Source organism: Phoca vitulina, unplaced genomic scaffold, assembly GCF_004348235.1.
Source record: "Phoca vitulina isolate PV1807 unplaced genomic scaffold, GSC_HSeal_1.0 scaffold8, whole genome shotgun sequence".
Classification (NCBI taxonomy): domain Eukaryota; kingdom Metazoa; phylum Chordata; class Mammalia; order Carnivora; family Phocidae; genus Phoca; species Phoca vitulina.
Window position 1 is genome coordinate 36,807,609 of NW_022589711.1, and position 27,655 is coordinate 36,835,263.

At 39.3% G+C, this 27,655-nt stretch overlaps 1 protein-coding gene and 2 pseudogenes across 3 annotated transcripts in view; 2 read left to right on the top strand and 1 right to left on the bottom strand.

Annotated features, from left to right (window-relative positions):
• The window catches only part of CCDC191 (coiled-coil domain containing 191), a 96,645-nt gene that overhangs the window by 16,257 nt on the left and 52,733 nt on the right, over nucleotides 1–27,655 (bottom strand). For all 3 annotated transcript variants that reach the window (XR_004299791.1, XM_032406561.1, XM_032406562.1), the window contains 5 exons: nucleotides 25,960–26,417; nucleotides 25,051–25,163; nucleotides 22,570–22,652; nucleotides 21,530–21,631; nucleotides 864–1,007 (listed from right to left, as the gene is read on the bottom strand). Coding sequence is in view for 2 of the 3 variants with exons in the window: in XM_032406561.1 (XP_032262452.1) it covers nucleotides 864–1,007; nucleotides 21,530–21,631; nucleotides 22,570–22,652; nucleotides 25,051–25,163; nucleotides 25,960–26,417 (900 nt within the window). In the remaining variant the exon portion in view is untranslated. The remainder of the gene's footprint in view (nucleotides 1–863; nucleotides 1,008–21,529; nucleotides 21,632–22,569; nucleotides 22,653–25,050; nucleotides 25,164–25,959; nucleotides 26,418–27,655) is intronic.
• Nucleotides 4,442–5,162, top strand: LOC116633839 (annotated as a pseudogene).
• LOC116633838 lies at nucleotides 13,241–14,026 on the top strand (annotated as a pseudogene).

The window sequence follows — 27,655 nt, forward strand, 5'->3', positions numbered from 1 at the left end:
CATAATGTCTCCCAGTGAAGTAGATGGAACCTTTTCCTCCCCTTAATGACCTTGAGTTTGGCTCTATGATTTGCTTTGGCCAATGAAATGTCAATGGACCTGATACAGGCAGAGGTATCGCATGGGTTTACGTCACTGGGTTTAGTTGTTGCACAATAGACATTTGCCAGGTGAAAAGCATGGACCGAATTACTGCTGAAGTCAGAAAGAGGCTGTGGAGAGACCGGAATGTAATCCACAGCTGGCCCACAGATGTGTAAGAAATAAATGCCTAAATTGGAAGCTGCTGATTTTTGAGGGCTGTTTGTTATGCAGCTTTATTGAAACAGAAACCTAATACTTTATGGTAATTATTTCCTTTTTATGACAAACATGGCTAAAATTGAGAGAGGCCTCTATTCATCTTACTTTGAAAGTCTTTTAATAAAAAATCTACTCATTTTGTTCCCAACCTATCCAGTTATAGAAATCTTTCTCCATCTTGAAGACCAAATCTGAACTCTTACCCAAAACAAAGAAATACATATACACTCAATTAGCTTATATTTTTGGCTTTTAAATCACCAAACAACCCTCAAATCCTAATTGGATGTTTATGCCACTTGAAAAGTCCATTTTGGGGCTCCTGAGTGGCTCAGTCATTAAGCGTCTGCCTTCGGCTCAGGTCATGATCCCAGGGTCCTGGGATCGAACCTCACATCGGGCTCCCTGCTCGGCGGGGAACCTGCTTCTCCCTCTCACACTCCCCCTGCTTGTGTTTCCCTTTCTTGCTGTCCTTCTCTCTGTCAAATAAATAAATAAAATTTTCAAAAAAAAAAAAAAGTCCATTCTGTAATTTTGGGAGGAAGTATGTGACACTGTACCTGGATGTTTTGCTTGCTTTGCATTCTCAATCTCTTCCAAGGCTCCAGGCCTTTTTTTCTTAGCAATACCCTTTCATAATGTTCTTTGGCTACTGCTTCCAGCTGCTGGTTCCTCTTAATTCTCTTCTGCTTCTCTAGTTCTTTCTGGGAAAAATTAAAAAGTAAAATTGCTGAGGAGGGACCAAGATAGTGACATAGGAGGTCCTGGACTTCCCTCCTCCCTTGGATGCATTCAATGTATAGCTACAAATGGAGCATCTCCCTCTGAAAGAAATCTAGAAACTAGCTGAGTGACTCTTCCCTATCAGGGAAATACCCACATCAAAGTGGGTAGGAAAGGCTGAAACACACTCTTGACATAAACCCCATCCCTAGCACAGCACCATACAACAGGGAGGGAATTCCCAATTCAGAGCTTCTCTCTGAGGAATGAAGGGTTTGGACTGCACACCTAGCACCTCCTCTTTTAAAACCACCACCCAGAGGATGGGCCCCTAAAATGAATGGCTCTGAAAGCCACTGCTGGGGCTTGTGTCCATGAGATACATAAAACGATAGAAAACAAAGAAATGGTTCTTAATGGATGTGTGCGCACTCCCTATGGCTATGCCCCTAGGGCTCATCCCTGAGGGAGCAGACAAACATGCCCATCTCCCACTCTCTGAAAGTGGTTTGACTGTATACTTTATAAGCTAATGCCTGAGGGTCCAGCTTCTTATTTAGCACACATTTAGGGGTTGGCTGTGGTCCTCTCCAAAGGAAGTGCCCAATGGACCCTTCCCCTGCCTTCTCCCTCTAGCTCATTCCAATGATCAAACCAAACCACAAGCATCTCTCTGGAAGGAGCTTGGACACAATCTGGTCACCCAACATTTATGATTACCACTTGAGGGATGGGACCCTGGTTTGCCTGGCTCTGAAAGCCAATGGAGCTTCACAAGTCCTACAGGACTATAACAAAGAAGCAATTTTTAAATGGATGTAGGAGCACCCCTCTCCCCTTGTGGCTATATACCGGGCTCAGTGCAGAGGGAGCAGGCAAAACACATCTCATAGGTTCTCCCTGGAAGGGGCTTAGTTACCTACATTCCCAGCTGCTGCCTGAGGGTACAGTTTTTAATCAGCTTGCATCTAGGTGCTGACTGAGATTCTCCCCTTTGGAACACTGGCAGGTGTTGGTACAGCTCAACTACTGGGAGCTAAGAACAAGGACAGCAGATTGGATGATCACAAAGGTTTGAGAGACAACCAAGAACCTGGGCGAGGCTGACTGACAATGTTTATCTCCCACATGAGACCACTCTGTAACGACTAGGAGAGGTGGCTGCTTTATCTAATGTGCAGAAACCAACAGGAAGAGTCAAGAAAAATAGAGAAAGGGGAATATCTTCCAAACAAAGGAACAAGATGAATCTCCAGAAACCAATCTTAATGAAATAAATGATTTACCCAATATTTCAAAACCGTGATAATAAAGATGTTCACTGAGGTCAGGAGAGCAATGCATGAACAAAAACAGAATTTCACCAAAGACATAGGAAAAAAAAAAAAAAAAACCCAACCCCAAACATAAATTATATAGCTGAAGAATACAGTAACAGAACTGAAAAATTCAGTAAAGGGGTTCAACAGCAGACTATATCACGCAGAAGAAAGGATCAGCTAACTTAAAGACAGAGCAGAGAATTCATCCAATTAGGGGAAAAAGAAAAAAGATGAAGATAGCATAAGGGACTGATGGGACACCATCAAGGGTACAAATACATGCATTACAGGGGTTCCAGAGGAAAGGGGCAGAAAGCTTACTCAAAGAAATACTGGCTGAAAACTTCCCTCACTTGGGGAAAGAAACAGACACCCACATTGAGGAAGCCCAGAAAATACCAAACAAAATGAATCTAAAGAGGCACACCCCAAGACAATTAAACTGTCAAAAGTTAAAGACAAGGAGAGAATCATAAAAGCAGCAAGAGAAAAGCAACTTGTTACATATAAGGGCATTCCCATAGGACAATCAACAAGTTTTTCAGCAGAAACCTTGCAGGCCAGAGGGAGTGGGATGATATATTCAAAGTGCTAAAAGAAAAAACCTGCCAAACAAGAATACTCTACCCAGCAAAGATGTCCTTCACAATTGAAGGAGAGATAAAAGGATTTTCCAGACAAACCAAAGCTAAATGAATTCATTACCACTAGACCGGCCTTATGTCATACCCAACCCTTAAAAGGACTAATTCAAGGGGCACCTGGGTGGCTCACTCAGTTAGGTGTCCGACTCTTGGTTTTGTCGACTCTTGGTGTCCGACTCTTGGTTTTGCCTCAGGTAATGATCTCAGAGTCCTGAGATCCAGCCCCGCAACGGGCTCCCTGCTCATCGGGAGTCTGCTTCCCCGCCTCCTCTCTTTCTGTCCCACTCCCCACTCGTGCACTCTCTCTAATAAATAAATAAATCTTTTTTTAAAAAAAGGGCTTCAAGTTGACGTGAAGGACACTAGTTAGTAACATAAAAACATGAAACTATAAAATTCACTGGTAAAGGTGTATATATAAATAGTTTAATTGAGAATAATATGGTGATGGTGGTAGGTGAATCTCTTATAACTCTAGTATAAAGGTTAAAAGACAAAAGTATTAATTAAAACAACTATAATAATAATTTGTTAATGGATACACACTATAAAAGATGTAAATTGTGGGGCACCTGGGTGCTGCAGTCAGTTGAGCATCTGACTCTTGGTTTTGGCTCAGGTCGTGATCTCAGGGTTGTGAGATCAAGTCCCACGTTGGGCTCCACATTAGCACAGAGTCTGCTTCAGATTCTCTCTCTTTCCCTCTGCCCCTCCCACTCATGCTCTCTAAAATAAATAAATAAATCTTAAAAAAAAGATGTAAATTGTGACATCAAACACAAAGTGTGGGAGCAGGAGTATAAAAATGTAGAGGTTTTGTATACATTTGAAGTTATCAGCTTAAAACAGACTGTTAAAACTACAAGATGCCTTATGTAAGCCTCATGGTAACCACAAAGCATAAACTTATAGTAAATAAGCAAAAAAAGATTAAGAGAAAGTAATCAAAGCATAACACTATAGAGAATTATTAAATCACAAAGAAAGCAAGAGAGGAAGAAAGGAATATAGGAACTACAAAAGAGCTAGAAAACAGCAAAATGGCAATAATAAGTCCATGCCTATTAATTATTTTAAATGTACACAGACTACATTCTCCAGTGAAAAGCCATACAGTGGCTGAATGGATTAAAAAAACCAGGACCCAACCTGCTGCCTATGAGCGGCTCATTTCAACTTTAAAGACACACAGAGACTGAAAGTGAAGAGATGGAAAAAAGATATTCCATGCAAATGAAAGCCAAAAGACAGCAGGAGTAGCTAGCCTTACATCAGACAAAATAGACATTAAGCCAAAAACTGTAACGAGATTAAAAAAAAAGGTCATTATATCACGACAAAAGGGTCAATTCATCAAGAGGATATAACAATTATAAATATTTATATACCGGTCTTCCTCCATGGTTCCCTTGGCTCTCCACCCCTCCTTCCTGTGGTGCTCAATGGATCATGGTCAAGCCTCAAATGAGGTAGATGAAGATCAAAACCGGCATGGTGAAACGATTGGTCAAAGAAAAAATTATGCATGAAAAAGAAGCAAAACAACAAGAAGAAAAGATTGAAAAAAATGAAAGCTGAAGATGGTGAAAATTATCCAATTAAAAAGCAGGCAGAAATCCTGCAAGAGTCCTGCATAATGATCCCAGATTGCCAGCACAGGTTGGAAGCCACATATACTGATCTTTTGCAGTTAGTAGAGAGAGGAAAAGACTTGCAAGAAGCTGAGGAATATAAGGAAGCATGTTTAGTACTGGATTCAGTGAAGTTAGAAGCCTGAAGTTTTCTGTACAGGGTGTTTTTTGCATTAAATCTTGGGATCCATTCCACAATTCATTATTTTTGACCACTGCTGTGTGTTCAAGTAGTATGAGAATGTGCTTCTTTTTACTCAGTTGCATATATTTTTCTTTGCCTAATTTATCAAATGAGTTCATCTAATAAAAAAAATTATGCACCCAATTTTGAATCACCTAAATACATAAAGCTAATACTAACATTCTGAGGGGTGATCTAGACAGCAATACAATAATAGTAGGAAACCTAAATAACCCACTTTAAACAATGGATAGATCACACTGGCAGAAAATCACTATGGAAACATTGGACTTAAATTATATGTTAGACCAGATGGACCTAACAGACATATACAGAACATTTCATTCAACGATGACAGAATATGCATTTTTCTCAAGTGTACATAAAACATTCTCCAGGATGGATTATATGTTATATGCTACAAAACAAATCTTAATAAATTGAAAAAAACTGATATCATATCAAGCATCTTTTTCAACCATGGTGTTATGAAATTAAAAATCAATTACAAGAGGAAAACTGGAAAACACACAAATACGTGGAGATTAAACAACATGCTTACAAACAATCAATGAGTCAAAGAAGAAATCAAAAGGGGAAATCAAAAAACATCCAGGCAAAGGAAAATGGAAACAAAATATACCAAAACTTACGAGATGCAGCAAAAGCAGTTTTAAGAGGGAAGTTTATAGCAGTAAACCCTTACATTAGAAAAAATGAAAGATCTCAAACAGCCTAACTATACATCTCAACAAACTAGAAGAAGAAACTATGCCCAAAGTTAGCAGAAGGAATGAAATAAAGATCAGTGCAGAAATAAATGAAATAGAGACTAGAAGAACAATAGAAAAGATTTAAAAAAAAAACTAAGAGCTGTCTTTTTTAAAAGATAAAATAGACAAACCTGTGGCTAGACTAAGAAAAAAAGAGACAAAATCAGAAATGAAAGAGAAAACACAGGAATAGTAAGGATCATAACAAACTACTATGAACAATTATATACCAACAACTTAAATAACCTACAAATGGATAAATTCTTAAAAACATACAACTTTTACTAAGACTGAATCATGAAGAATTAGAAAATCTGAACAGACCGATTACTAGTAAAGAGATGGAATAAGTAATCAAAATCCTTCCAACAAAGAAAAGTTCAAGACCAGATGGCTTCACTGGTAAATTCTACCAAATATTTCAATTAATACCAATCCTTCTTAAACTCGTCCAAAAAATATAAATCCTAAATCATTTTACAAGGGCAATATTACCCTGATGCCAAAGCCAGACAAGGACACAAGAAAATTATAGGCCAGTATCCCTGATGAACATAAATGCAAAAAATCTCAACAAAATATCAGCAAATCAAACAGAACATTGAAAGGATCATACACTATGATCAAGTGGGATTTATTCCAGGGATGCAGGGATGGTTCAACATCCACAAATCACTCACTGTGATACTCCCATGTTACAAAATGAAGGATAAAAATCCTATGGTCATCTCAATAGATGCAGAAAAAGTATCTGACACAATTCAACATCCTTTCATGATAAAACCTCTCCACAAATTGGGTATAGAAGGAACGTATCTCAACATAATAAAGACCATACTTGCGAAGCTCACAACTAACATCACACCCAACATTGAAAAGATTTTCCTCTAATATTATGAACAAGACAAGGATGCCCACCAATTTTATTCAAAATAGTGTTGGAAGTGTCAGAGCAATTAGGCAAGAAAAAGAAATAAAGACATCCAAATTAGAAAGGAAGAAGCAAAATTGTCTCTCTCTGCAGATGACGTGATATTATATATCAAGAACCCTAAAGACTCCACTAGAAACTGTCAGAATAAATGAATTTAGTACAATTGCAGTATACAAAATCAATTGCACGTCTATACATAATAATGAGTTATTAGAAAGAGAAATTAAGAAATTAATCCCATTTACAATAGCATTAAAGAGAAAAAACTACTTAGGAATAAAATTTAATCAAGGAAGTAAAATATCTGTACATTGGAAACTATAAAATATTGGTGAAAAAAATTGAAGAAGACACAAATGTTCGATATGGATAGATTTTTTTCCTGTGATTTGTACTGCATAACCAGCCACCTAGATCTGCACATACGTAGGCAGGCTAAGGAATGTTGTTTGTGAGACTTGTGATGTGTGAATAACCTTGGGAGCCCGGCTGTTGAAATATATTATCTGGCCTCCAGGTCAGAACTGGCCCTTCTGTTCTGGATGCCAAGATCTATAAATCTTGTCTCACATCCCCTCCTGCTCCAGGCTGCATTGGCTCCCTAGAATGGAATCCAGGCAGGGAGGCAGACACACATAGCCCAGGCTCCTTGAAAACATAAAAACATGATAACATAGAAATGCAGCTCGCTCCAAATTGCATGTAGACAAACAAATGTTTAACTTCAAACCCTGTTATGTGCCCTGTAAATATTGTCAGTTGGAAGTCTCACCTGAGGGGAGGATGCTCTGCCCAGACCTCTCAACTGGGACTCCAGCCTAGCTGTTTCCACGGGGCTTCCCCAGCTAATGAGGTTGGATGTTGTTAAGTACCCAATTTGATGTAACTTTGCCTTATTCTCATTTCTTGCCTACTATTACCTTCATCTATGTGTAGATTTCTTTCCTCTTCTGTTCCTATTAGCTTTCTATATTAACAATAATAAAGTTTTCTTTCCTTTTCAAAACCAAAGCACACCTGTTGTGAATCTTTTCACAGAACAATAAATAAATGGAAAGATTCACTGTGCTCATGGATTGGAAGAATTAATATTGTTAAAATGGCCATACTACCCAAAGCAATTTACAGATTCATTGCAGTCCCTATCAAAATTCCAATGGTATTTTTCACAGAAATAAAAAAAGCAATCCTAAAATTCGTATGGGACCATGAAAATCCTGAATAGCCAAAGCAGTTTTGAGAAAGAAGAACAAAGCTGGAGGCATCATATTTCTTGATTTCAAACTATATCACAAAGCTACAGTAAGCAAAACAGTATAGCACTGGCATTAAAAAAAAAAAAAAAAAAAGACACAGATCAATAGGATAGAGAGCCCAGAAAGAAACCCATGCATATATGGTCAATTAATTTTCAACAAAGGAGCCAATAATATACAAAGGGGGAAAGTCTCTTCAATAAATGGTGCTGGGAAAACTGGGTAGCCTCCTGCAAAACAATAAAACTGGACCTTTATCTTACACCATCCATAAAAAGCAACTAAAAATGGATTAAAGACTTGAATGTAAGACCTGAAACTAAAACTCTTAGAAGAAAACATAGTAGGTAAGCTCCTTGACTCTGGACTTAGAGATGAGTTTTTGGATTGAACACCTTAAATCAAAGGCAACAAAACAAAAATAAACAAGTGGGATTACATCAAACTAAAAAGCTTCTGCACAGCAAAGGAAACCATCAACAAAAAGAAAAGGTAATCTATGGAATGGAATAAAATATTTGCAAACCATGTATCTGATAAAGGGTTAATACCTAAAATATACAAGGAACCTATACAACTCAATAGCAAAAAAACCCCAAATAACCCATTTAAAAAATGGGTAAAGAACCTGAAGAGATGTTTTTCCAAAGGAGACATACAAATGGTCAACAGGTACATGAAAAGCTACTCAGTATCACTAATCATCAGGGAAATGCAATGAGGTATCTATCACCTGACAACTGTTAGAATGGCTATTATCAAAAAGATAAAAAATAAATGCTGGCAAGAATGTGGAGAAAAGGGAGCCCTTGTGCATTGCTGTTGGGAATGTAAACTGGTGCATGCCCTATGGAAAACAGTATGGAGGTTCCTCAAGAAATTAAAAATGGACCTACCATATTATCCAACAATCCCAGTTCTGAGTATGTATCCATAGGAAACAAAATCACTATCTAAAGAGATATTTGTACTCCCATGTTTATTGCAACATTATTCACAGTAGCCAAGATATGGAAACAACTTAAGTTTCCATCAATGGATAAATGAATTTAAAAATATGGTATATATATACAATGGAAGATTATTTAGCCTTAAAAAAAGGAAATCCTGCCATTTTTGACAACACAGATGAACCCTAAGGACATCATGCTCATTATGCCAAGTAAAATAAGCCAGAGAAAAACAAGTACTAGGTGGTATCACTTATATGTGGAATCTTTATTTTTTTAAAAAAAAGAAACAGAGAGTAGAATGTGGTTGCAAGTGGTTGAGGGGAAGGGGGGAAATAGGGAGAGCCTGGAAAAAGGGTACAAACTTTTAGTTGTGAGATGAATGTAGTCTGAGGACCTAAAGTGTAAACATGGTGGCTGTAGTTTTTAATACTATATTTTATAACTGAAATTTACTGAGAGAACTTAAGTGCACACACACACACACACACACACAGGTGTGTAACGGATGTGTTAACCCAATGGTGAGAATCCTTTTACAATGTATAAGTACATCAAATCATCCTGTTGTACATTTTTTTTGGGGGGGTTCCTTTTTTTAATTTAAATTCAATTAATTAACATATAGTGTATTATTAGTTTCAGAGGTAGAGTTCAGTGATCATCAGTTGCATAGAACACCCAGTGGTCATTCCATCACGTGCCCTCCTTCATGCCCATCACCCAGTTACCCCATCCCTCCCACCCACCTCCCTCCAGCAACCCTCAGTTTCTTTCTTATGCTTAAGAATCTCTTTTGGTTTGTCTCTCTCTCTGATTTCATCTTGTTTTATTCTTCCCAGGTTGGTTTTTTTTTTTTTTTTTTTACTAACCAGAATCATGCTGTATGTATTGTTCTTTGATGTGCTTGCTGGAGATGTTCTCAGCCTAGCACACACCTTTTATCCATTCTATATTCCACAGAAATAGTGTCACTGTTTGGGTTGCTTCATTCTGCTGTTATAATTATGCCCACTTCTGTGCACAAACTTGAGCATAGGGGCTGGAATTTGTGGGGAAGTGTGTCAGTTTGAGCCCCTGGCAATCTGAGGTGAAGGCATGTTGACTTGGCATTGGGCATGCTGACTCGGGCAGGAGGGTGGCTGGACTGTGAATTTGGGACCCACAGGCTGATGGCATGCGTGACAGGGATGTGGCCGGTTTTGCTTTTAACTTTTGTTTTTCTGGGAAACTCTCTCTCTCCTTCTATTCTAAATGAAAGCCTTGCTGGATAGAGTATTCTTGGCTGTAGATTTTTTCCTTTTAGCAGTCGGAATTGATCATGCCGCTCCCTTCTGGCCTGTAGAGTTTCTGCTGAAAAACCCACTGACAGCCATATGGGGTTTCCCTTGTATATCACTGCTTTCCTTCCCCTTGCTGCTTTTAAAATTCTCTCTCACTACTTTTGGCTATCTTATTTACTTTGTGTCTTGGTGCAGACCTCTTTGGGTTGGTTGTGTTGGGGGCTCTCTATGCCTCCTGGATCTGGATTTCTCTTTCCTTCCCCAGATTCAGGAAGTTTTTAGCTATTATTTCTTCAGACAAATCTTCTTCCCCCTTTTCCCGCTCTTCTCCTTCTGGGATCCGTATCATGCGACTGTTATGCTTGACAGTGTCGCTGAGTTCCCTGGGTCTATTCTCATTTTGTGTATTTTTTTCCCCTCTCATCTGCTCATCTTGATTACTTTCCATTACTCTGTCCTCCAGGTGGCTGATCCGTTCTTCTACTTCCTCTTGTTTGCTATTTATTCCAGGTGGTCTATTTTTATTTCCATTTAGTGAGTCCAATAGCTCTAATTGGTTCTTTTTTTACATCTCCTATCTCTTGGTGGAGGGTCTCATGGAAATTCTGCACTCTTTTCTCAAGTCCTATGAGTATCTTTATGAGCATTACTTTAAATTCTCTATCAGACATATTACTTATCTCCATTTCGCTTAGGTCTACTGCTCTGATTTTTTCCCACTCTTTCATTTGGGATATATTCCTCTGTCTCCTCATTCTGTCTATTGCTGTGTCTGTTCCTCTGTGTTAGGAAAGTCAGCTACGTCAACTGTACTTGAAAGTAGTGGCTTTATGAAGAAGAGGTCCTGTAGCGCAATGTCTCCTTTTCACCAGAAAGTGGTGCTTCAGGGGATGTCTCCTATACATGCGTTGCTCCAGGGGTGTCCTACCGTTGTGGCTGGGATGTGTTTGCCTTCAGTCCAGCCTGTGATGGCTCTCTGCTTGTTGTGGGCAGAGTCTGGTCTCCGTGGTGTTAGTGGGCTGGTCCGGGGCTGCCTTGGGCTTGAGTTGAGTCAGACCAGGTGCTTGCCAGAGATGCAGTAGCACCAAACTGCAGGCACTTTCCCTGTGTTGTCCCCTGAGAAGCTTTTGTTGGTGGGTGGGGCCTGCAGACAGACCAGCTGCCTGCCCCCAGCCCACCGCTGGGGTCACAGTCAGACTGGTGTGTGGTTATCTTCCCCTCTTCCTGGGGCAGGACTCACTTTGGAGTAGTGCTGACCCTTGTCTGGGCTGCGTGCACACTGCCAGGCTTGTGGCACTGCTTTGATGGGATCTTGCCAAGAGCGATCGGAGGGGGTGGATCTGCTTCACTGTGGCCTCTTGTCTATGCCGGGCTGTGGAGTCTGTTCTGCCAGTTTTTGGGCTGCTTTCTGGATTATTTATGCCGATGTGGGTGCTCTCTAGGCAGCCACGTGGCAAGAGGTGAGCCCAGGGTGATCCTACTCCGCCATCTTCCCAGTAGCCATCCTGTTGTACATTTTAAGTACCTTACAATTTTGTAAATTATACCTCAGAAAAACTGAAAAAATAAGTAAAAGTGCCATGACCAAAACACTAATGAATTTCATATCAACAAATAGCTAATTAACTTAATTTGAACATATAACCACTAAACAGTGTGCTAATCATGGTAACAGAACTCTGGAGCATTAAAGGAAACAATTCTGCCAAGTGGGTGAGGAAAAGGTGGTCATGAGTACTACAAGAATCAGTGCTATACATAGTCTTAGATATATTCAGTGTTATTCACAGATGATCTGTATCTCACTCAGTTACTAAAAAGTAAAGTATCTAGTTAGGAGAGCAATCAATATTTCTCCCTCATTATTATGGGAAACCTAGCAATACAGCCCCTTCATTTAGATTATAGAGATTTATATGTAAATAACCCTATTTAAATTTAAAGATACTCCATACTGCATTAAAAGCCTAGAATAATATTCTTACACTGTGCTCTTTTTAAAAGTGATGCACAAATAAAATAAGTCCAGAAAAAAGTTAAAAGTATTTGATGATCATTAGGCAGCCCTCCCTCCTCTGAGAAGGATTAACCATTTCTGGTAATACCCTGAGAAAAGACAGCTCCCATGCTCCTCAAAGAAGAATGTACCCCTTGAGGGGCTGACTGAGAAAGATGACAGAAGCGTAATGGTTTACTGTAGAGATATCATTTTTTAATTTTTATATTTTTAATAAAAGTAGGCTATAATAAAAGTGAGAGAAAAAAATTACCTAAAAATGGTGAGTGGTAGCAAGTGATACCCCTTATGAAAGTCACAAGAGCAAAGCAAATACTTCAGACTGTCTTCACAATAGTTGTCATTTATGTAATATAAATACAAAAACATTTAAGCTTCTCCCCCCACCCCGCCGCAATTTCACTTCAGGAAAAGTGTGGTGAATTGGCTGATTCTGACAAGCTACTTAATTGCTGAGTCTTCTGTGAGAAAAAAAATGAGAGCACGCAGTGGAACATTTCTACTATGGAAGGGAGATTTGCCCTGATCTTCCAATCCAAACTACCTGTTTCAGTACAAATTCCTCAAGATGAAATGTCCACATTCTCTAAAGCACTAACCCCAAATTATCTTTGTAATCTTCATTTCAGACACCTGAGATGTTGAACTGGACGGCCAGAAATAAAAATTATTTACAAGAATTTTCTTATGAGTAACAAGTACAGCTGAGGGTTATGTGGGGGGTGAAAACAGAAAGTAGCCATTTTCACATCCATTGAAATGTTCCTGTAGCACTGAGATAGCAGTTGTGACTTACAGACAGGAATCTAACACAGATAATAAGCCTTTGGAGAGATCCTCAGGCTGGCCAACCCTGTTCACATGCACACCTAAGTTACAGTGTAACTATTTTCCTAGAAATATAACTCTGTGGCTGGTGGTGTAGGCTCCAAAGGAAATCCAGTTTCCGATGGAGTGGGGAAAAATAGCCTTCTTTTATGTCTACTTTTCCATGAAAAAAGAGAAAGGAAAACATTTAACAGAGATCTGCTTGAGCCAAAATTTTGTATTACACGCATTTTATACACACACACACACACACGTATATATATATAAATTTATATATATAAGATTTTACCCACCTATTTGACAGAGAGAGAGTGAGAGAGAGCACAAGCAGGGGGAGCGGCAGAGGAGAGGAAAGCAGGCTCCCCGCTGAGCAATGGGATTTAAGAGGAGTTTAGATTTTTATTTTCAAAAGGTCATTACGTGAGGCCATCATACTGCTACATCGGACAGGCTATCCTGTCAGGGCCACAGGAGCACTAAAACACACTTGCACATCAATGACCATGCTGTCCCAGGTGGTACTTCCTGCCATGGCTAGAGTGGCCCCCCCTCTGAAGAATGCAGCACTTCTAGGTCCAGGGGCATTGTCGGTAACAAGGATCACAGAGGGCAGCCATGTCTTAACCCTGAACCACTTCCTGAATATGGAGGACAAATTTGTCATGGGCTTATCCCTGAGGAATTCTTCCAGTTCCCTTATCCTAAAACATGTCGAAGGCCTTATCTTGAATTTTCTATCCAAAGAAATACATGTGATTGCCCTAGAGAACTTCTCTACCATATTGGCACCTCATCTATATAATTAGAAAATATGGTACTGCACACCCTAAACGAATAAACTTAATGAGTAAAACAATGCCCAACTAGAAGAGGTGAAGCAGGCTCCCATCAAACACGTCTGGGATGGGACTATTCAGAGAAGTCATAGCAGGTACTGGCTCAGAAGTGTCATTATCTTTTTGATGTCCAGAGGAATAATGCTGCCATGGCCTTGGTGACTGCTTACTGGGAATGGCTATATAAAGTATACAAGGAGGTAAAAAATCGCCTGTGCAGAATATGATGCATCAGATGGAAAAAGACTCGATGATAAACTGGGTGGAGAAATATACTATGCAGAGCATGATTGTCCAGAAGCAAAGGAGGTAACTGCCAAGTGCATTTTTGTTTTTTGAGAGAGAGAGCACATGCAAGTGGTGGGTAGGGTGGGGTAAGGCAGAGGGAGAGAATCTTTTTTTTTTTTTAATTTTTTAAAAGATTTTTTATTTATTTGACAGAAAGAGAGAGAGGGAGCAAGTGAGCACAAGCAGGGGGAGTGGCAGGCAGAGGGAGAGGGAGAAGCAGGCTCCCTGCCGAGCAGGGAACCCGATGCGGGGCTTGATCCCAGGACCCTGAGATCATGACCTGAGTCGAAGGCAGGCACTTAACCGACTGAGCCACCTAGGCGCCCCAGAGAGAGAGAATCTTAAGCAGGCTCCATGTCCAGCATAGAGCCTGATGTGAGGATCGATCCCACGACCCCAAGATCATGACCTGAGCTGAAACCAAGAGTTGGGACACTCAACAGACTGAGCTACCCAGGCACCCCACCGAGTGCATTTTAGATCTGAAGCGCTTGCAAAAAAGCTCAAACACCATCAATTTGTACATTTACTAAATGGAAACTAGTCTATGTGATAAAGTCTCTTTGTCTACTGTTATGGACTGAAGTCGGATTTTATCTGGGGGTCATAGTCATAGGGACGTTCCCGCCTTTTTGCAGGCTTTTGCTCTAGGAACTCCATAGAGTTCCCACCTTTTTGCAGGCTCTCACAGAGAGGATCAGGGAGAATCCAGATAAAGTTCCTACCACAGTTCTGGCTGGTGGAGAGGAACAGCAACCACTGTAAAATCTGCCCAGACCGTTCTCCCTTGGAAAACAAAAGCCTTCATCTGTAAGTGGCCCCACCTGAGGACACTAGTGGAATGCTACTGCAGATGGGGGGAAGGGCTTCCTTTCACAGAGGGAAGGACTTTAAGGTTAAAGACTGAGCCAGTGGATACTAAAAGATGGGAACAGAGGAGTAGGAGCAGATATTCTTCTGACTGCCCAATACTGTGCACTCCAAAGACTGAGATTTAATAAGAATGTTACAGAGTGCTTCCCCTCATCCACAACCCACCAGCATGCAAACAAACCTCCAGTAATAACAGTGGAGTACAAGTGAGAGACCTGCAAAAGAGACAGACTCTCCCTGGGGAACAGCACAAAGGAAAGACCTGAAGCCAAAAAAAGGAGACAAAAACAAAGTTGCTAGTGTAAATTGAAGTGTATGGTGCTCATAGTAATAGCAAACCTCATCAATGGTAACCATGGCAACAACAAACTTGTAATCTAGCCAACTCCTGGCTAGATTAACACAAATCTCCACACTAAAGGCCTACTTATCTCAGTTTCTATTGCCCTGTACAACAAGCCTGGGTTTCAACAACAACAGCAACAACAAAGACATGTCAAAAGATAAGCAATAAACACAGTCTAAAAGATAAATCAATCTTTACAACAAGACTCAGATATGACAGAGATTTTGGAACTACCAGAGAGGGAATTTTAATTTTTAAATAACTTATAATAACATTAAAGGCTCTAATGGGCAAGGTAGTCATCATTCAAGATCAGATATGTAATTTTAACAGCGATATGGAAACTATAATAGAGTCAAATGAAAATGCTAAAAAATAAAAAAACATAATAACAAATGAAAAGAGCCTTCAAACGGCTCATCACTAGACTTGACAGAGACAAGGAAAGAATCAGGTAACTTGAAGTTGAATTAGCAGAAATTACACAAACTGAAAGGCAAAGAGAAAAAAGAATGAAAAACATAACAGAGCATCCAAGAGCTGTGGGATAGTATTAAACAGTGTAATGCAAGCATTGCAACTGGAATCCCAGGAGGAGAAGAAAAAGAATGGGACAGGTGAAATATTTGAAGAAATAATGGGTAAACATATTCCAAAATTACTGACAGATACAAAGCCACATATCTAAGAAACTTAGAGACCACCAAGCAGGGGAAAAAACAAAGAAATCACATTTGGGCATATCATATTCAAACTGCTGAAAACCAAAGACAGAAAAAAATCTTGAAGGCAGCTGGGGGAAAAGAACCTACCTTACCTTCTGTTATAGACTGAATGTTTATAACCCCCTCTGGATTCATATGTTGAAGTCCTAACAATCAGGGTGCCTATTTTTGGACATGGGGCCTCTAAGGAAGTAATTGAGGTAAAATAGGTCCTAAAGGTGAAATTAGTATCCTTTTAACTCACCAGAGAGCTCATGTACTCCCTTTCTCACTAGCAAAGGTCACAGGAGGACACAGTGAGAAGGTGGGCATCTATAAGCCAGGATTAGAGCCTTTACCAGAAACCAACCATGATGGCACCCTGATCTCAGATGTCCAGTCTACAGAACTGGCAACCCAAGTAAGACACCTACAATAAAGGAACAAAGATAAGAATTACAGCAAACTTGTCAGAAACCAGGTAAGCAAGAAGACAACAGAATGACATAGGTAAAGTGTTGAAAGAAAACTATCAACCCAGAATTCTATATCCAGTGAAAATACCTTCCAAAGTGAAGGAGAGGGGCACCTGGGTGGCTCATTTGGTTAAGTCGGTTCTCTTTCTCCCTCTCTCCCTGCCCTGCTCATGGGCTCTTAAAAAAAAAAAAAGTGAAGGAGAAACAAAACCTTTCTCAGACAAATGAAAACTAAGAGAATTCACTACCAGCAGACCTATCCTACAGGAAATGTTAAAGGCAGTTTTTCAGGCAGAGGGACTATGATATAGGTTACAATCTTAGATCTACACAAAGAAATAAAGAGCACCAGAAATGAAAGAAATGAAAAACTATAATCTTCAGCTTTTTTTTTTTTTTTTTTTAAGATTTATTTATTTATTTGAGGGAGAGAGAGAATCTTAAGCAGGCTCCACACCCAGCATGGAGCCCAACACAGGGCTCAATCTCATGACTCTGAGATCATGACCTGAGCCAAAATCAAGAGCTGGATGCTTAACTGAATGAGCCACCCAGGTGCCTCCAGCTTATTTTTAGTCACACTAAAACACAATTGTTTAAAGCAATAAAAGTAACAAGGTATTGGGTATTTATATTATATATAAAAGTAAAATACAGGACATATATGACAGTAAAGATGAGAGAATGTAACTTCCCCCTGAGATCTGGAACAAGGCAAGGATGTCTTCTCTCACTACTCCTATTCAACCTTGCACTGGAATTCCTAGCTAGTTCAATAAGGCAAGAAAAATAAAAGGCATATAGATCAGAAAGGAAGAAATAAAACTGCCTTTATTGGCAGAGAACTTGTAGAAAATTCCAAAGAATCTACAAAAAAATGCCTAGAACTAATAAGTGAGTTTAGCAAGGTTGCAGGATACAAGGTTAACATACAAAAAATGGACTGTGTTCTATATACCAGCAATGAAAAAACTGAATTTGAAATTTAAAAAAAGCATCATTTATCATAGCACCAAAAAAGATGTAGGTATAAATCTAACAAAACATATACAAGATATGTGAAGAGCTATAAAACACTCATAAAACAAAGATCTAAATAAATGGGGAGATATACCATGCTCATAGATTAAAGAAACAATGTTGTTAACAAAGTTGTTAATTCTCCAATTTGATCTGTAGATTCAATATGATCCCAATTAAAATCTAAGCAAGTTTTTTTTTTTGTACACATTGACAAGATTAGTCTAAAACTTATATAAAAAGGCAAAGAAAACAGAATAGCCAAATCATTCTGAAAAAGAATAAAGTAGAAGGATTCACATTTCCCAATTTCAAGATTTACTATAAAGGTACAGCAATCAAAGGCAGGTGGTAGTGGCTAAGGAATATACATAAAGAATAAAAGAACAGAAAAGAGATCCAGAAACAGATCCACACAAATACAGTCAACTCATTTTTGACAAAGGTATAAAGCATTTCAATGGAGAAAAGATAGCCTTTTCAACAAATGATACTGAAACAACTGAACGTCTATATGCAAAAGAAATAAACTTATTACAAATGATGCAAGGAGGTGGGAAAAAATAGAAGCTGACCTAGAAAACCAAATTTTAATTGAAAACTATAAGGTTAAAAGCAAAAGAAACTGTATAAATACTGTACTCCAGTTGGTAAATTTTTTCATGGGGGTACAGTTCTGAACTTGCTTTACATGTATACGGGAGCTGAACGACTTAGGTAAGTGGATGGTGAATTGTGGGAACCAGATCTTACACTGTCAAATAGGGAATTTACAGATAAGCAAGAAGGGAAGGGAAAAATAAATCATCTGACGCGGGATTAGAGCCCGAGATATTAGTATGAACTTATGTTCATACTAATGTTTACTCAGATGGATAGATACAGAAATGATTATGGATAGGTGTGTACATGGTTTAGTATACATACGTATATTACTTAACTCTCTCTGCCGAGGTGCTAAAATTAATGACATCCCAGAAGCAATGAGTACCCTCACTGCCCAGATCTCGCTTTCCAAATACCATTTAGAACCAGGGCACCTTGGTTAGGGTAGTGAAAATACAAGAACAGTGTTGGAAAGTAAAATACCCCAAAACCAAAAAAGGATGAAGGCATGTCAGAGGGACACAGGAGCCAACATTAAAGAGCAACCCATAGCTAAAGTGGGAACAATCTGAGCCACAAAATAAATAATATTTTTTAGAACTCAGAGTATAAAATAAATATTCATGAATCCATGCTGATGTAAATGATTAAATCTTCCTCACAGAAGAATCCCAAATAATATGTGTAGATACTCGTCCCTCCAGGAGACAGAGCTTAATTTCCACTCCTCCCTACCCTGGGAGTGGACCAGACTGAAACACCTCCAAAGAACAGAGTATGAAAAGGGAAAAACAGTAACTTCACAGTGGAGAAACGTGTCAAAACGCTGCCTTACACAAGTCATCAAAGTATCACCAGAGATAAGTCATCTTTTTATTTATTTTTTATTTTATTTTATTATGTTATGTTAGTCACCATACAAGTCATCTTAATTTAATGTAGCCCCTGCTGTGATGAGATTAGGAGGGCCTTTCATCTAGGTAGCATTCTTAAAACAAAGACCATAACCCCAGAAGAATTTAAGAAAAACCTCAGACCAACACAAACTGAGGAACATTCTACAAAATACCTTATAGGTACTCCTCAAAATTGCCAAGGCTATAAAAAAACAAGGAAAGATTAAGCGCTATGGTTTGAATGTGTGTTGTCGTTCCCCACCCCCTGCCACCCCCCCCAGCCAAATTCATATGTTGAAATCCTAATGCCTGTGTGATAGTGTTAGGAAGTGGGGCCTTTGGGAGGTGATTAGGTCATGAGGGTGGAGCCCTCATGAATGGGATGTGCTGTCATAAAAGAGACCCTATGAAGCTCCCTAGCTCCTTCCACCATGAGAAGACACAGTGAGAAGTCAGAAAAACGGAAAAACTGGTGAAATCTGAATAGTCTGGTCTTAATGTACTAATGTTGGTTTCTTCGTTTTGACAAATGCACCATGGTAATGTAAGGTGATAATATTAAGGAGAAACTTAAACTGAGTGATGGGTATACGAAAACTCCCAGTACTACCTTTGCAACTTCTTTATAAACCTAAGTAAACCAAAACAAAAAGTTGATTTTTAAAAAAATAATGAGTATTAAGGAAGGCACTTGTGATGAGCACTAGGTACCGTATGTAAGTGATGAATCACTAAATTCTGCACTTGAAACTAATTATTACACTGTATGTTAGCTGGAATTTACATAAAAACTTGAAAAAAAAGAAAAAATTTACCTTAAACATATAAATAAAAGGTTTTGGAGAATTCTGAATGGTAAGTGAAAATACTGACAAGAGACTCTTAAACGCAAAAAAAGCAGATTAAAAATTATATACACCTCCCCCCCTGCAAATTATCAATCTATTAAGAGATGCTTAGAGAAAAAGAAGTAAATATACTAAGATATTTAGTTACCTCTTACTGCTGAGCTCATATTTTTCCATTTTTTTTGTAGTTCTCAAATGTTCCATAATGAATATAAGATGTATTGACTTTGTATCATTGTGTTTAAGTATTTTTAATTTTACATCAGAGTATTTAAGTTATGGAATATCAATGAGAAGAGTAAACATCATTCAAGGACTTTATCTGCTCTTCTGGGGAAGGGGTTAGTACGTTTTTGGTTGTATGCAGGATAGTTGAATCATGTTAAGCAGAATTATGATCTTGTCTTTATCTGGAGATTAAGTATGGTTTAAGGAGATGTGTATTGGTGCCAAGTTGATAAGGGGTAGACTTGTGATGGTTAATTTTATGTGCCAACTTGAATGTGCCACACGGTGCCTGGATTTATGGGTGTATCTGTGAATGTGTTTTGGGAGGAGATTAGCATTTGAATTCATGGAGTCTGTGGGACTGCCCTCCCAAATGTGGGTGGCCATCATCCAATTCCTTGAGAGCTAACTAGGACCAAAAAAACCCCCCCAAAAACCCAAAAACCGGAAGGAAGAATCTGCCCCCTTTTCCTTTCTGCCTGCCTGCTTGAGCTGGGCCATCGGTCTTCTCCTGCCCTTGAACTAGAGTTTTAGCATCCATTCAGATGAGGACGGGAATTACATTGCTGGCTTTCCTGGGTCTCCGGGCTTGCAGATGGCAGACTGTGGGACTTTTCAGCCTATATTATCATATGAGCCAATTCCTTGTAATAAATCTCTTCCTACACATACAACTTATTGCTTCTGTTTCTCTGTAGAATCCTAATACAATTTCCAATTCAAATCTCTTTTCTATGAAAATGTCTCTACTATCCCCTCCATCTTTATAGGTCTTGCCTTCCATGGCTCTCTTGATCTCCTTTGGTCTTTTTTTTTTTTTTTTTTTAAGTAGGCTCCGAGCCCAGCATGGAGCTGGGTTTGAACTCATGACCTGAGATCAAGACCTGAGCTGAGATCAAGAACTGGACGCTTAACTGACTGAACCACCCAGGCGCCCCTTCTTCGTTCTTTGGGGCACAAGACAACATATATTGTACTATATTGTCTGACAGGTGTGCATATTTAGGCCTTATCTTTCTAACTAGAATGTAATAATCTTGAAAGTAAGAGTTTTCTCTCTTATCTCTTGGGTGTTCTTTTCTTCCATTTGTTACTTTATTTGTTCATTCACTTACTCACTCATTCAACACGCTTGCTGAGTTTCTATTATATGTCAGGGACACTGCTCACCAATACAACAGTGAGCAACACCAGACTGCTCCCTTTATTCTCAAGGAGATTCCAGTTTAGTTGGGAGATGCGGAAATCAATAAGACAACCACAAAACATATGCATAATTATAAGCCCTGGTAATGCTTTGAAGGAAATATATTTCAGAATCCACAAAGGGGAACATAACCTAACCTTGGGTGAAGAAGAGAGTGTACAAGGCAAGAAAGGGTCATCTGGGTTTGAGCTACGATCTGAAGAATGCGCAGGTTTTCACTAAGGTGGGTGAAAGGGTGGAGGTGCGAGAAGAGTGCTCTGGAGGGAAGTTCGGGAATGGAGAAGGTGCACAGGGCCACGGTACTGCACACAATAGGCTTTAAGTAGGTGACCGACCAAACAGACTCTACGAACCATTTTCTGCAGTCTCTTCTCTTCTCGTTTTTTCTTAAGCTGAGCCTCCTTTTCTTCTGCTTCCCTCTTCTGACGCTCCTCCTCTTGGGCCTTTAACTGGGCCTGGTCAAGATGAAAGTCAGTAAAAAATAAGAACACTATGTTTGTATGGAAGTAAGATTTTTTATGTTGAGGAAAGTCAAGTATCTATCAAGAGTGCCTGTCCTGTCTCTGAAAGAAGCCCATACTTCCTGATAAAAGTAGAAAATCGAACCAACAGGTGGTCAGTTGTGTAACTTAAGTTTCTCCGAAAGAATCCTCTTCTACTTGGGAAGGTGATACTGAGCAAGAAAGGAACATTAATTTTTCATCAAATAATGATTCCTTTTTAGTTATTTTTACCTGTGAAATACTAAGTCCAAACTCCACATAGCGTAGGAAAAATTTTTTCTTTCGTTTCACACACAAAAAACCCCCAAACTGTTGGAACTGTTTATTTTTTCTTAGTAGATATAAAATTTGTTTTTGACAGTCTAGGTCAAAACTGTGCAAGAACTACTCACCTTTGCAACTTACCAGGCTGGACATCTAAATCTAAATGTGTAAATCTTCCTCATTGCTGGCTCCCATCAACTTTTTAACATTTCCGTCTTGCTATACTAATGGTGTTACTGTTTTCTCCCTTTCTTTTCCTAAAATTTCCACAGAGTTCAGGCCAGTGGATAAAAAGCTATTTCTGAAGTTGATCTAGCTCGATTGTCTCAAGACACTTAAGCTAGACTTCTTTTTTTTTTTAGAGGGGGGGGGGGGGACGGGGGGTGGGGGGGGGGGGGGGGGGGGAGAGAGAGAGAGAGAGAGAGAAAATCTTAAGCAGGCTCCATGCCCAGCATGGAGCCTGATGCGGGGCTCGCGATCTCATGACCCTGAGATCATGACCTGAGCCAAAATCAAGAGTTGGATGCTTAACCAACTGAACCACCCATGAACCCCTAGGCTTCATTTCTTTTAATAAAGACCTATATAAATCCTTTTTCTTGCCTCAGATTTCATTCTTGATTTACCAATTTCTCCTCTTCTTGTTTCTTCTTCCTCTCTGCCAAGATCCGCCTACGTTCAGCTCGCTGAACTGCTCTCTCTTCCATGGCTAGAAAATAGTAACAGAGTTCCAATATAAAAAATATAAGGAACACAGCAAGAGAAATGTCTCCACATTTTATAGCAAAATTTTGTGTTATTGTTAGGGTTTTCTTGCAAGTTGAGTGTTTACAATTTCAGAAATGTTTGTTTATAAATACATAAATATAAAATTTATATTTTAAAAATATAAGTTGTAGTTGTATTTATAAATATATAAGTATATATATGTTATTTATATACCCCCTACAGGTTAAAGACCTACAATCCTATCCTCAGCAATGATAAACAATTGGCAAATTGTTTTTACTTTTCTATTAGAATAACTGTTTACTGGTTTAAATAAGATAATGTGCCTCGATGATACTTTTGTTACTGAAACCCAGAAACCAGAATTTTAATTTGATAATTCTTTAATGAATGGAGGAAACTTTCATTACATCTAACAAATACTTTGACAATACAGTCAGTCTTCAAATCCCATTGAGTCTGTTTTTCCTAAGTCATTATACATATGTCTGTGTATGTAACAACAACAACAAACTAAAGTTTAGGGTCACGATGAATACATTAAAATCTAGTTTTAAGGCCTGGATAGATATCCAGATGGGCAGGAAATGGAATTGTACTAGGCATTTGGAGAACTGGCATCTGAATGAATTCAAGTGTCAGACTCCTGTTCTTGACAGTCTATTAAATATCGATCCAAAAGAAGCAAATGTGCAAGATGGTCTGAAAATACGACTCTGTCATCATTCGGGGCTTTTACAGGAAGAGGGGAATGGGTGGGAGGAGTATCAAGTTCTGCTCACCTAAGTCAGCCAATAATTACTTTTGCTTCCTTGTGCCATGTTATAGAGAAGAAAATTTAAGTCCAAGTTTCAAGAACTAATAAACAAAAAACTCACCAGGCTATTTCTTACAGATATTAAGTGTTTGCGTTGCTGAAAAAAGAAGAGAGGGGGTGCCACAGATGGCGGCAGTGAGCTGTCCTGGAAGAGGCAGAAATAGACTAAAGGATTAAAGTGAGAGCCCTGGCTCAGTCGTTAAGCGTCTGCTTCGGCTCAGGTCATGATCCCAGGGTGCTGGGATCGAGCCCCGCATCAGACTCCCCGCTCTGCGGGAGGCCTGCTTCTCCCTCTCCCACTCCCCCTGCTTGTGTTCCCTCTCTCGCTGTGTCTCTCTCTGTCAAATAAATAAATAAAATCTTTCAAAAAAATAAATAAAGTGAGAGCCCTGAGAGGCAGAGTCTGCAGTAATAAGCGCGTTTCCCATCTTTTCTAGAGTTAATCGTTAAAGACCACTTGAAAAGTAGCCTGGAGTTCTAAAATATGGTAACTCCTTGATCAAACAATAATTAAAAAAAAATAACCACACTGAACTGGGCATTTCCTGATCATCCTCAGTGGTAGGCAAAGATGGCATAAACTGCTGTCCTGGCAGAGAGTCGACGCAAAGACTGCTAATTTCTTCATTAGGAATCGACTTTGGGCATAACGTGCTTCAGATGACATCACTTCTTCTAAGGGCAGCAATTTTGCCAAAGGTGAAAAATCAGACTTATAACCACAATATAATTGCCAACGTGCCTACCTCCATACACAAATATATGCACAGTGCATGACTACGTATACAGTAAAAACAATTAGTAGATTCACTAGGTGGCGAATGCTTTTCTTCTCATAGTATTGTTTGGTTTAAATAGTGATTTTTTTTTTCTTGAAGATTTTATTTATTTATTTGACAGACAGAGAGACAGACAGAGAGGGAACACAGCAGGGGAGTGGGAGGGGGAGAAGCAGGCTTCCCGCCAAGCAGGGAGCCCGATTCAGGGCTCGATCCCAGGACCCTGGGATCATGACCTGAGCCGAAGGCAGACGCTTAATGACTGAGTCACCCAGGTGCCCCTAAATAATGATTTCTACATGCATCAAAAATGTTATTAAATTAAAATGTCTGGTTTGTAGATTTCATTACTAAAAGCCTATCATCAAGGTACAACTCATAAAATGATGTGGATTGCTATAAATGGATCAATAATTTAAGGTTAACAAAGTATAATGATAGGTGATCTTTATCAATGTTTGTCCTTAGCAGCTACTCAAGAGTTTTCTCATTTGTGTAACTGTCCCATTTTTTTTCATAATCCAAACCAATCCAAAATGATATACCTTTCAGCCATTTTTTTTTTTTTTTTTTGGTATTCTTTGGGAAGGCCAAAAAGTTTGGCAGAAGGAGCAGGAAAAAATGCATGGAACTCTCTGGTGCATTGCACTCCTCACATGTCCAGCCATCTTTGACCAGGTTCTGCCAAGTCTCAAAACCTGAGTTTCCTGGATTCAGTCCTGGCATATTCTATTTCAGAAAGGAAGATAACCACCACCAGACCACCACCAAGACCTCCCTGCCTTTAAGTATGGGGTGGGATGCCATCAGCTGCCTTGGGTTCCTTCTGGGTCCAGAGAGAGAATTTGGGGAGGCACTTCCTCTACCATCAGTCTCAGGGGAAGCAACAGGTGAACTGGGGGTTAAAAAAAAAAAAAAAAGGAAAAGAATTCAGACCAACAACCAGCTCTGTTCAAAGCTCTTGAACCTGAGAAACTCAAAGCATTTCACACATTTTAATTAATCTTTACTCTCTAAGATAACTATATATTAAACCCACTCGATATACTGGTGTAATGAGGCATAGAAAGGCTGAGTGACTGGCCGGAGTCTGCAATGAGTCAGGTGCTCTGACTCCCATACCAGTGCTTCAGATCAATGCGTATCTATCACCCACTTCTTATCCTTATCACATGTATTGAGTATGTCTCAAACACATCTGAAAGCATCGTAAGTGGCTTCTGAGAAATTTGGACTCTTATTCTAGCCTCAAAAATGTTTACTTTTATCCAAAACAACTACAGATTTAAGCTAGGTAATTAGCCAGCCCAGAGGCTGCTCCATTTGTACCTGACATTGTACAACCCGGCTTCTCAGAACTACACATAATCAGAAACCCAGAAATTGAGGTAGAGCATGTAAGCATTGTTCTCTTTTACTGGGATAGTAACAGAGCTCCTCAGACAAAGGCAGCACAACACAAATGCTAACTGTATAATTCACAGGTAACTGGTTGCCTCAAATACTGTTAGTACCTGTCACGGACCAATCACAATGTAGGGGGGCTTCTTTGTTTTGAAAGTATACAATAAAAGAAAGGGAGAGATCATGGAGTCTGGAAGCTGGGCAAAAGAGGTTCAGGGGCCTCTCTACCACAAGGTGAAAAAACCCAAATCATGAGTCCAAAGCATGTTCTGATATAATGGACATACTTTGGAAGCACGTGGCACGTTCTCTTGGGTTCTTTTCCTCTGGGATTTGATAGCAGGCAGCTCTGGGCATCTGTGACTGCTGCAGCCCGCTCTGCGGCCCACCGAGCCTCTGCCAGCCGCTGGCTTTGCTTCAGCTCCAGAATTGTTTTCTGCTGTTCCTGAAGTTTCTTCTTTTGCTTTTCAATCAACTGTTGCTGGAAGACATGGCGGTTGTGGAAATGACCCATGCAAATGGATTCTGTTTTCTGGCTGGTGGTTCTGAGCTTCTTGCTGCTTCTAGGCTGTTGGGAGGGCTCGACATCCCTGGTCGTGTGCTGCTTATTGTCGGATGTGTTCAGAGGAACATGCTGGAGGGGAACCTGCAAGTCGCTCTTTGTTGGTCTTCCTAGGTGGAGGCTGGGCATGCAATCATGGCTCCCTGAGGGAGACTTTTCCCGCAGAGGCGGCCCGGCAGTCACCTGAGAGAGAAGGAGCATGTTACAGCTCAGCTGTTTAAAGGACTGTGCAATAAGAAAACCGTGCTCTTAGAAATGTCTGATTTGGATAGTTGGTTTGTGAATGAGGCCGGATTACTCCAGGTACATACTACAGGAATTTTAATCTGCATGAATTAACTCTGAATTTTGTAGTGAAGAATATATTCTCCCTCAAGAATGTTCGAAACTAACAAATACCTTTACAAATCAATAACAGCTCTGTTCTCTCAATGCCTTTCTTGCCACTAATAAATTAATCACAAGGTATGTATGTATGTAATTATGTATTCACTCTTTAATTCATTCATTCATTCATTCTCAGGATCAAAGCCTGGATTAAAGCTTACAGTCTCCAGACTATTGCCAGACTATCTGTGGGAAATATCTGTAAGCCCAGGATTACTGGGCAAATAACTGCATTACATAAGAATATTACCAATAATATTATATTTTAGCATATGGCTTAATAGTTTTCAAAGCTTTATCATGTAATGGATCTCATTTAACAGACTGAGGTATCATACTCAATTTTAAGTTCTATATAGAGGGGGAGGAAACAGAATTCTTAATCGGAAAAACTTTTCCTGGCCAAAATAATGCATAGTTAAAATGTCTCTTTTAGAATGGTTTGATTCTATGGCCTAAGGTCTAACCAGCTTTTGATTCTGCCATCTGCAGTGGTACAAGAAGAAAAATACTATGAAGTATTTGTATCTTAGAAGCTTCTCACTCTAAGGTACTCAAAAATATTTTTCATGATGATGGAAATATTTCCTATAGATTCAGCTGAAGTAAAAAATGTGATATATGACATGCTAAAGACTAAAAAATAACCTTCTATTTCAGAAATGTCAATGGACATTTATTCACGAGAACACCTGCTTAAGTAATTTAGCATCAAGCAGGGTATATGTTTTAGGCCCTTTTAAATTTTGTGATAATGGTACATTATTAACCCAGCAAGACTGTAAAAGCCTTGAGTATAGCAAAAAGATTTCTTTTGGATCATGGTAACTTTTCAAGGTGAAAATAAGAGAATGAAACAAAGCTTAATGGTGCAGATTGTACTTACTAGAACAGGACTGAACAGTCTGGCATAATTAGCGAAAAGTCATCTATTAGCTATCTGATAGTTTTGAAAATTTTCAAGGTATAATATGCATTTGTGGTACTTGAGTCCCCATGATTGTATAATTAGTGGGCATCTAACTAAAGATATC